Source organism: Lactuca sativa, chromosome 3, assembly GCF_002870075.4.
Source record: "Lactuca sativa cultivar Salinas chromosome 3, Lsat_Salinas_v11, whole genome shotgun sequence".
In the NCBI taxonomy this organism is placed as follows: domain Eukaryota; kingdom Viridiplantae; phylum Streptophyta; class Magnoliopsida; order Asterales; family Asteraceae; genus Lactuca; species Lactuca sativa.
In genome coordinates this window covers 60,780,877-60,791,860 of record NC_056625.2, presented here as the reverse complement: position 1 = coordinate 60,791,860, position 10,984 = coordinate 60,780,877, and the positions used below count along the sequence as shown (strand labels likewise).

General features: G+C 35.3%; 2 protein-coding genes across 2 annotated transcripts; both read right to left on the bottom strand.

Moving 5' to 3' along the window:
- Positions 1-6,213: 6,213 nt before the first annotated feature.
- On the bottom strand, positions 6,214-6,876 carry LOC128132770 (uncharacterized). The gene has a single exon (XM_052769715.1). The coding sequence runs from the start codon at positions 6,874-6,876 to the stop codon at positions 6,214-6,216; it is 663 nt and encodes a 220-aa protein (XP_052625675.1).
- On the bottom strand, positions 6,718-7,620 carry LOC111877120 (uncharacterized). The gene is made up of 2 exons (XM_023873655.3): positions 7,074-7,620; positions 6,718-6,992 (listed from the first exon to the last, which is right to left on the bottom strand). Exons 1-2 carry the CDS (start codon positions 7,360-7,362, stop codon positions 6,883-6,885), a joined length of 399 nt encoding a protein of 132 aa, XP_023729423.3. The 5' UTR covers positions 7,363-7,620; the 3' UTR covers positions 6,718-6,882.
- Positions 7,621-10,984: the final 3,364 nt, after the last annotated feature.

Sequence of the window (10,984 nt, the reverse complement as noted above, 5' to 3'; positions counted from 1 at the left end):
AATTTAAGTACATCAAAATCAACAGAGCATATCTACAACCAGATGATACAAGAGATCAAGAATCTAACATTTACGGTTTATTCAATGATAAAATCTCCTTGATATTGTAGCTGTGTTGCTAAACAAAATTTACCATTAATGTGAATATTTGTGTTATGTTAAATTCTGTTTCAGGGGATCCTTCGTAGGCTTGGCCTATAGAAAAGTTAGTTGGACACCACTAATATATATATATATATATATATATATATATATATATATATATATATATATATATATATATATATATATATATATATATATATATATATATATATATATATGAACTCAAATTTGTTGGTGTTAATCAAAACTAGGTCAAAGCCACATGTTTTATTTCTGGGGCATTTTAGTCTTATTTGTTTAGTGTATTTGATTTGGTATTGCATAGTTTTAGGAGTCAAATAAATAATAGTTTGTTACTGAATAGGTGGTAGTAATGGTCCTAGTTTCTAGGTATCTTTTTAGTACTTAAACTCTCACTACAAGAAATGAGGGTATTAGCGGCCACACCTTTAGCGGCGACGCCTAGCATTAGCGGCGACATGTAATTGACGCGTTACATGTCGCCGCTAAAGGTGTCACCGCTAATGCCCCCATTTAGCGATCTGCGTGAAACGAGCCCCATCCGTTCGATTTGGTTTCAATCGTAGGGTTTAAACGGAGCAAGAAAAGGTGCTGACTTTTCCCTCCAGGTGGTCGCCGCTAATGCCTCCTCGTCGCCGCTAACTCCTCAGCGTCGCCGCTAAAGCCCTTTACAGATAACCCCCTTCCAGCTTCCTTTTCATTCCTTTCTGTGTATCGTGTCTGTGAAACCCAGCCGACTCAATTTCATTCGACGATCAATCGCGGCAGCCATCATTCTTGCCACAAGACCGCCAACACCGCCGACCCAGCCTCCATTCCGTCAATTTCGTCGAAGACTCGTATCACCGGCGACGACGAATCATTATACCGGCGACGAGGAAGTAAATCCGGCGACCGCAGATGGTTTTTGCCTCCTTCTCCATCGTTTTTTTTTGTTTTAATTTTCTTCTCCTACTGATTTAAGAGTGGTATTGTTGCAGCCTTTGTAGATTTTTTCAATCTCTAGCGGGTTTTTTTTCGTTTTCTGCCGGAATTTTGCCGGAAAAAACTTGATTGTCGGAAATTTGTGTCAATACGTCATCACCACCCTTCTCCACTAGATTACACAACCAGGTTCCTTTATAACTTATGTATTTTTGTATTTATATTATGTGTATGTACATATGTATTTGTATGTGTTTTTGTAAGTATGTATAATGTATGTATATTTGTAATGTATGTATAAATGCATGTATATATGGTGAAAACAGAAAAAATTATATATGTTTATGTACGTGTGTTCATTTGCCATATGTGTATATGAATTTGTATGTATAAGTCAATATGTTTATATATGTATATTTGTTTACCATTTATGATTGAAATGTATCTATAAGTGTATTTTAATATGTTAATTTTTACCATTTGTGATTGAAATGTATGTATAAGTGTTTTTAATATGTTAATTTTTACCATTTGTGATTGAAATGTATGGGTAAGTGTATTTTATTATGTTAATTTTTACCATTTGTAATTGAAATGTATGTATAAGTTTTTTTTTAATATGTTAATTTTTTACAATTTGTATGTATATGTAATATGTGTATGTATTGTATGCAATTTGGAAACTAGAATGCTATAATGAAAAAAATGAAGAAAAAAAAACAAAAAAACAAAGTAGGATGCGATAATGGAAAGTATTATTATTTATATGTGTATTTGTATGTATAGAAAATTACATATATAGTTTGTGTATTTGTATGTCATTTGGAAACTATAATGTTGTAACTTTTATTCATATTGTGATTTTGAGTGTCGACCAAGCCTCTTGTTTGGCTGTAAATTGATGATTTTTGAGTGATTATGTATGTTTTATCATATTTTATGGAAAAAAAGTAAGATGTTATATTGTGTATGTATTTGTATGCAATTTGGAAACTACAATGTTATAATAGAAACTGTATTATTTTTGTATGTGTAAATTGTATTCATATTGTAATTTTGCAGGCTATATATGCGGTTTAGTTGGGCGATACTCTTCTACGTGATGGTGGATGTTATAGGCTTAGGACATGGAGGTGATGGAGCCGGGGATCCACCACCTCCCGTAGGCTTTGGTCGTGGTCAACACGAACAGGACGATAAGTCTTATTATGATATATTTGTTAGATATTTTTATCCATTTATTATAATCTATCGTGACTAAAATTTTTAATTATATTTTTCAGCTGAGCTCCCTAAGAAAGAAGAGGCCTAGCAAAAAACATTCAACTGTCAAAGATAATACGGGCAAACAAGGGAAAGCCTGTAGATTTGGATTTCGATAGGGAGCTGATATATTCCTCTGTCGGGAACCATGGTAATTGGTTTACCTGTGAGATTGGGAAGTATATATGGATGAACATCCCTTTGAACGTATCTGGTTGGGATAATGTTTCCCCCGCTTTAAGGAATGCCACAGTGGTTCATTTAAAGGTAACTTGGACAATATTTTAAGTTTAGTTCTAATAGGTATTTAACTAACTAACTTTTTTGTATTTGTAGAATAAGTTTGATTTAGATAAGGTTAACTTGAATCCCGAGCATGCTCAGTTGTTGCAGAGCATTGATGCGACCTTGCAAAGAATTTATAGAGACCGAAAAAATAAAGCGCATACTTATTTTTAGAATGTCGGGGGGCTTACAGATATCCCAAGGGCATTAGCCAACCTCCTCGATGGTATGTCACGTGAAAATTGGGCGCAAGCAGTCGAGCATTTTCAAACTCCTGAATTTCTAAAGCGTTCGGTGTCAAACAAAGGAGTCCGTGCACAACAACAAGTTGTAAACAGAGGGGGATCGTGCTCGTATAACAATGCATGTTTCAAAGAAGTAAGCTATGATATATTTAACTGTTTATTTAAATTATAATTAATCTAATTTTAATGTTAAATAGGACATCGCTCGAATCGAAGCATTTCGTAAGGCCAATACTGATCGCCAAGGGGTGTTTAGTAGTCCTGCAGTCGAGCAACAATACGTAAGTGGTTAATTTGTATTTTCATATAAGTGCTTATATCGTCAAAAGGGTAGTTAGTAATCTAATTTTTATTATATTTATTTCTTTTTTGAAAATACAGAATGCTTTACTCTTTGAGATCAGTCAACAAACTGAAGCTTCTTCTGAAGCCAGCGGTCCAACACCAAAGGATACACAAAATTGTTTTGAAAAAATATTGGGTGTTCGACGTGGCCATATCAGAGGCATCGGACGTAAACCTTCTACGATTGTGTCGATGTACGATCAGGAACAACCAATGACACAGCCACCACCACAATCACATGTGACAAGATTATTTATTTTTGGTAATTGTTTAAAATGTTGGTAATTGTTGGTTTAGTAATAGTTTCAAAATTTGGTAATTGTTAGTTATAGTACAATGTTATAATGTTTTATACGCAATATGTGGACTGTATATTTTGTATATAGAATGTTATAATGCTAGTTTAACTTATAAGACTACGTTGCTTTATTTGTAGTTGAAAATGCTTCAAACAATGTTAAAAGATCTGGCATGTAGTGCTGCATTTGAAGATTGGTTTCGTTCGTTGCCACAACAAAATGAAACCAGAGGAAACGGGGAGAGCGATGATGACGAGTAGATAGTTGTAGGATTTTTTTATGTTTTATTTGTGCAAGTATTTTAGACTAGTATTTTCGATATTTTGTTATATGTTAAATCAGACGAGTATGTTAAATCAGACGAGTATTTTAAACGGATATTGTATTAATATTTTGGAATGGAATGATGTAGGATTAGATTAATTAATATCATACCAGTTTTTTTAAATTTTAATGTGAAATATAGTATTAATATTTTGGAATGGAATGATGTAGGATTAGATTAATTAATATTTTGTTATATGTTAAATCAGACGAGTATGTTAAATCAGACGAGTATTTTAAACGAATATTGTATTAATATTTTGGAGTGGAATGATGTAGGATTAGATTAATTAATATCATACCAGTTTTTTTAAATTTTAATGTGAAATATATATATATATATATATATATATATATATATATATATATATATATATATATATATATATATATATATATATATATATATATATATAAGAAAAACACCAATATCGGCGACGCCTTTAGTGGCGACAATAGGTTATTACCGGCGACCCGTCTTTAGCGGCGACGTGAGCTTATTAGCGGCGACAAGTCTTTAGCGACGACAGACACGCATTAGCGGCAACAATTTGATTAATAGCGACAAAACATCAGCGTCGACGTTTTAGCGGCGACAAGCCCCACTTTTAGCGATGACGCCTGTCGCCGGTAATACTCTACTTTCTTGTAGTGTCTTGTAATCGTTGGTAGTGTGCAATGGAAAAACACATAAAGTTAGTCCCAAACACCTCTGTTTTGTTTATCGTCTTTTGACAGCAATTGTGTGTTGTGTTTTGGCACCCATCTGTGCAGGTTTAGTTTTAACAAAATTAACTAGAATTGTTTAAATGTTATTGGTTCTATTCTTATTATTGGCTTATTGTTGCAATTAATTTAACTGCATGTGACTAATATCTGCAGCATTAGTGACATGTTACCGATGGGTCTCACACAAAAACTAATAATTGATTTCTAAAGCCAACCTAACCGATTAGCTAAGGATATAAGTCCATGGTTAATCCATCAAAAAAGATTTAAAAATTACGCAGATTAGCATAAGAATTATATAGTATCTAATCGACCAAATTAAATTTAGTGGCTATAGGCTAGCAACGACATTACACTCAAGGCAAAAGACTATAGAGACATGCTACAATACAACCAAACTAATAAACACCTATGGAAATAGTTTTGTTTTGTTTTTTTTTTGTTTTTTTTAATCACCCTCAAATAGTCATTTTTCATAAGGAACATTTTCCTGACTTTTTTTAAAACAGCTTATGATTTATAAAGAGACAAAATTGCAAAAATGGTCCCTGTGTTTGGCAAAATTATGCGACTTTGGTCCAAAACGATACTTTGATGCACCACTGGTCCAAAATTGGATTTTTTCATTGTTTTTGGTCCCTCCCACTAACTTCCGTCCATATACTCCGTTACATGCAACAAAGACGGGGGTATTTTCGTCTTTCCACTTACAGGGACTTTTTTTGCAACCTTATTCAAAATAAAAGCAGAGCTACATCACTCTTCCATCTTCAACTTCACGAGCTTCATAGTCTTCCTACTCTGTGTTCACAATTTCTTAGAGATCAAAAATTAAAATGGTGATGTGTTTCTGTGGTAGGGAAGCGGTCGTTCGCACCTCCTGGACATCAGCAAACCCTGGTCGGAGGTTTCTTTCCTGCCCTCAAAAGGTAAGTGTTCGATTTTGCTATTTTACCCTCATTTTGGAAAATCACCCTCATGTTTAGGGTTTATTTTTTTACGTGAAGGGTTCCAGATGCCGATTCTTAGGATGGATTGATCCTCCCATGTGTGCAAGATCTATGTTGATAATACCCGGATTATTGAGGAATATCAACAATGTAAACTATCAAGTGGCAAGATTGAAGATGTGTTTGTTTGCAAGTTGGTTACTATTTGTGGTGGTTTGGGTGCTTTTCATTTAGTAATAAGCAATTAGGGACCCCTGTAGTTGCATGTAATTTTGGGTGTTTTTTGTCTTATGAAATTGTAACAAGGGAATGTGGTAGTTTTTGGTATTTGATAATGTAATATCAGTTTAGGGTTATTTTGGACAACTTCAGAATTTTATACCCTTTTCAAGGATATAATGACAATGTATTGCAGTTATCACCTAATGTTAATGTTTATTTGTTGTTTCAGAAAAAAGTTGTAATAACCATAAATGTGTTCCATAAACATGACAACCAACAGTTGGTATAAACCATAAACATCATTCTTCAACAATGACAAAAGGTTGACATTAGTTTCATGACCAAAAGGGCTAAAAGATCAAAATAAAACCATTACAACAAACTAGTTTTAAACCATTACATCCAAATGCACAAAAGTTGTGCTAAACCAAAAGATAAGTTTTTAAAGAAAATACACTAATTCCTGCATTGACTGCTACCTCCATTCCCTCCTTGACTGCATCATGTATTCCCTCCTTGAATACTTCCTGCATTCCCTCCTTCATTGCTTCCTGCATTCCCACCTTGGCCCTTGCACGTCCTTGAGTTATGACCCCTATTGTTGCATTTCCCACACCTGACACTAACAAACTTTCTGGTAAGTTTTTCAGGTTCACCTGCACCATGATTTTGCATCTGTTTATCATATTTTTCATCTGCACTTCTCTTTCTCTTGGTCTTAGGTCTTCCAGGTTGATTGTGATGTGGTGGTGGTGTTAATTGAAATGGACATGTACTTTTTGGCCACATGGCTCTACCCTTTATAGGGTCCACAGTGTAAGAGTAAGCTTCATTCCATGTTTGAAGCCAATACACTTTGTTGACATAAGTGTAAAGCTCCCCAACATTGTCTCCACTATCAGCCATTTCATGTATTGTAGCTATGGCATGCCTGCATGGAATCCCATTCAATTCCCACCTTCTACATGTACATAACATATTTGTCATGTCAACCACATGCTGGTCATGCCAAGGACCATAAACTTCATACTTTGCAGTCCCATTCCATCTAGCTCTATATTGGACTGAAGCTTCCCTATTTCTCTCAAGTAACTTTGATGCTGTTGGAGTGAGTGGACCTGGAGCTTTGGACATCACTTTCTTCACATTGCAGATCCTCTTCATTAGGTACTACCTGATGTACTCAAGACAACTTATGATGGGCTTATTCCTACCATGAATAAGCTTACTGTTGAAAACTTCACATAAATTGTTGAGCAATATATCTGATCCTGCTCTGCCTGTATTAAACAAGAAAATTATATGAAATAATCATATACAAAGAGGAATAGTAAAGCTTCACCTAAGCTAGGGAATATAACCTGAAAAGTGGCTTCTGGCCCAATGGTGAGGGGGGATTTTCTTCAACCACTCAAAAGCATCCTTATCAAACTTGTTAAGTTCATTCATGTAGTGTTCAAATTCTGGTACTGTGGTTGCTATTGCACATTGCCATAAGTGATCTTTATACTCTTTTGTTTTCCATTTTTTCCTCATGTTCTCATAAATATGTCTTAGACAGAATCGATGCTCAGCCTGTGGGTATAGTTGTGCAATAGCAGGTAAGAGTCCCTGTAAAGGATTATTCCACATAATCATTGCAACCATCATATACAAATAAACTATTAGTAATACAAAAAGAAGAAAATAGTACCTTTTGTCTATCACTCATGAAAGTAAAGTTAGAATTTGAGTGCAACTCTAAGTCATCTCCCAAGCATTCTAGAAACCATTTCCAGCTACTCATATTTTCAGTCTCAACAATGGCATATGCAAGTGGGTATATGCCGTTGTTTGAATCCAATCCAACTGCTGTGAGTACTTGGCCTGGAAAGGGTCCTTTCATAAAAGCACCATCTAGTCCCAAAATATCTCTTAAGCCTGCTTTAAACCCTTTCTTTAATGCCCCTAAGCAAATATACACCCTTTTATCAACAACTTCATTTTCAGTCTTAACACCTTTTCCTCTGTCAACATATTCAACATCTAGATCAACATTCATATAGAAATCACTCATGTCCACCTCAATATCACTTACATAGTTTTCTTGATCTTCAAGAAAGTCACTGTCTTCCTCACTCCCTTCACTACCCCCTTCACTACCTCCTTCACCAAGTCCTTCACAAACTCCCTCACTTTCAAATTGAACTTCACCTAATCCTGTGCCAAGTTCTGCACCAACAGTTGCAGTGGGCACATCATCTGCATCAAAGAAAGGATCAAAGTCTTTAAATTGAAATGGTTGGCCATCAAAGGTATCAAACTCTCTTGTATTTACTTATTGGTCACCAAGATTTGCAGCTTGATCATGAACTTCTGTCTCTTGATCACCAACAGGTGCACCTTGATCACTAATATTTGCACCTTCATTACCAATTTCAACATGTGCATCTTGATTACCAACAGTTTCACCTTGCTCACTAATGTCTTGATCACCAACAGTTGCACCTTGCTCACTAATATTTGTACCTTCATTACCAATTTCAACATCTGCATCTTGATCACCAACAGTTGCAGTGTGTTCCAAGTTGAAACACAATTTCTTACTACATGATTGACTCCCATCAACTAACCTCAATCTCTTATTTGAATTGTATTTGGGTGTCTCATATCTTACTAAACACAATTCAAGATTTGGGACATCTTGATCACCAACAGTTGCAGTGGGCACATCATCTGCTATTTCCTCAATTATGACCCTAGGTTTAACTCTTGGAGACATAAAGTACGTAAGTAACTTAGTTTCATTATGTTCAGTGTATACCTTGATGATCTTATGATGTTCAATGTACTGTGCAAGACTAAGTACATCAATATCATTCCCTAGAGCTCTAAGACCAAACTCCAAATCTCCATTTGGCAATTGATAGTGGTAGTAAATGACTGGTGGTACATCATAACCAAGCTTCAGCATCACCTCGTCCAACTCATGCACAGAGAACTCATCCATGTCTACCAAGTCAATGTGGTCTAATTTTCCTTCATTGTAGCTTATCCCTGGAAATTTTGTGAACCTCCCTCCATGATGGAGCTCAATAGTGAACATCGTGGGATGTCCTTCTGTAAAAATCATGAACCAAACCAAAAAAACATTACTTTATATGGATTGTAAAAGATTTTTTTTTTGTTTCAAAGAAATATGTAAGAAACAGAGTACGTTACCGTAAATTCGGATTGCATCAAAACACTGATTTCTTGGCCTGATTTCCCACATTTGGACCATACTCGTGGATTCAAACTTACGATTGCGGTTGATGACCAAATGCAAGATTTCAATGAACGATTAGGGTTTTCGATCAACGAAGTGGGTTTAGTGCGTAGAGTGAAGGGTCATTAACTGTGTATATCATTCAATATCGCGGTAATCGATGATATGGAGGTGGAAAGACGAAAATACCCCCGTCTTTGTTGCATGTAACGGAGTATATGGACGGAAGTTAGTGGGAGGGACCAAAAACAATGGAAAAATCCAATTTTGGACTAGTGGTGCATCAAAGTATCGTTTTGGACCAAAGTCGCATAATTTTGCCAAACACAGGGATTTTACGATTTCACAACCAATCCACTAAGTTGTTGAGATGATGTTCACCGGTGGATATGGATAGATAGTGAAGGGACAAAAAGAAGAGAGAGAAAGATAGAAAATGTGAGGGACTAGATAGCCTAACCAATCAAATGCATCGTCTTTGTACGTCTCCATGACCACTCCACAGCCAACTCATCGGTGCTTGGGGCGGTGTTGATGCGTCTTCAGGGCTGTGCCACATAGGAGCTCATGCGTGGTTTGGAGCACCATATATACCGGATAACCTAATACCTCCATTAAAACGTAACACTTTTAGCTTGTAAGTTAATATTTTTATAGACTTTGATAAGTTTGTTCACACTTGCGTATCGAGCGAGATTACACACATCATTATCATTAGATAATACACGAAGTCCAAAATCTAAGTCTCCATTTGGAAAACAAATGTGGTAGTAGATGACAGGTGGAGCAATGTACGTTAAGTACTTTGTCCCAATAGAGTGTAGTCCATGCAAGAGAATTCATCTATGTCTACCAAGTTAATGTAATATCTCTCAAACCCATCAATATAAATGATACTTAAAAATTTGGTGAACTTCCTACCATGATAAAGCTCAATACGAACATGATAGGATTTCCATCTTCAAACAACAAACAAAGAAAGGTATATTTGGAATGGTTAGAAACTTAGAATTATGCTTTATAGTGAGTTAATCAAAAGCAACATGTTAACCATAAATAAGCCTTCCCTCACTTCTCTCATTTCCATCCCGATCGTCATCCCATAACTTTTGGAAATTCATCACCTTCATCCCTCATAACCCACATAATTTATTTAGTTTTGTTAAAAGAATAAATAAACAATTACTAATTAAAAAAATTAAATAAATAAAACAAATTTAAAAGAATTTCATAAAAAAAGTAAACTACGACAAACGGTAAATAAATTCATAAAACTACAATTACAATTTGAAGACATTAATTATAAAAATATTGAAACAATAATTAAAAGTCGTTTCTTGGCGATCACCGAGTTCAACATCCTGCTACTTAAATGGTCACGAGGCACAAGAAAGAACTACATATTTTTCGTCTCGTACCACTTTGTTAGGCCGTATCTCCTCCTCCAAAAGTGCCATTTTCTTTTGCTTTACATCTTCTACGAGTCACAATTTATTAGGCCGATATCACTTTCTCTCTTCTTACTATTTTTTTGTTTTGATAGAAGATGCCATCAATTGCAATGGTGAGTTCATTAAGTTCAGAGAGTTGTGAGGATGTGGATGTCGATTCCTTCCCTTTTTGCTGCCTACATGGCAATGTGTTAACAAGAATCGCTTCACGCTCGATGTTGAAATCATATTGAAATTATGCATCCAAAAAAGTTATGTACATGTTGGAGTAAGATGTTTTGGTAGTTTTGTATGGAGGAGGTGATTCTCACCGTATTTGTTGACGCGGAACCAATTCTTGTGAAATTTTAAAATACCCCAAACCACATTGTGTGGAAAAGCTTTCATTTTATAGAGTTTTTGATACTAACTTTTTGTCGACTGTAAAATATCAACGCATGCCATTCATCTTTTGGTTGAAGATGCGATTGAAATTGTTACATTTCTTTTGCCTATTATTTCATTTGGAGTTCATTTGATGGTTTGAACGATTCGACCCTTAGTTGCTCTTTAAATTGTTCGAGAATTCGCTCTC

Bases quoted from the DNA above. Each gene is read 5' to 3' on its own strand.
- LOC111877120 (XM_023873655.3), bottom strand. From the start codon at position 7,362: ATGATGGTTGCAATGATTATGTGGAATAATCCTTTACAGGGACTCTTA. The intron at 6,993-7,073 runs GTTATATTCCCT...TGTTTAATACAG, and splicing joins GGCCAGAAGCCACTTTTCAG to GCAGAGCAGGATCAGATATA.
- LOC128132770 (XM_052769715.1), bottom strand. From the start codon at position 6,876: ATGAAGAGGATCTGCAATGTGAAGAAAGTGATGTCCAAAGCTCCAGGT.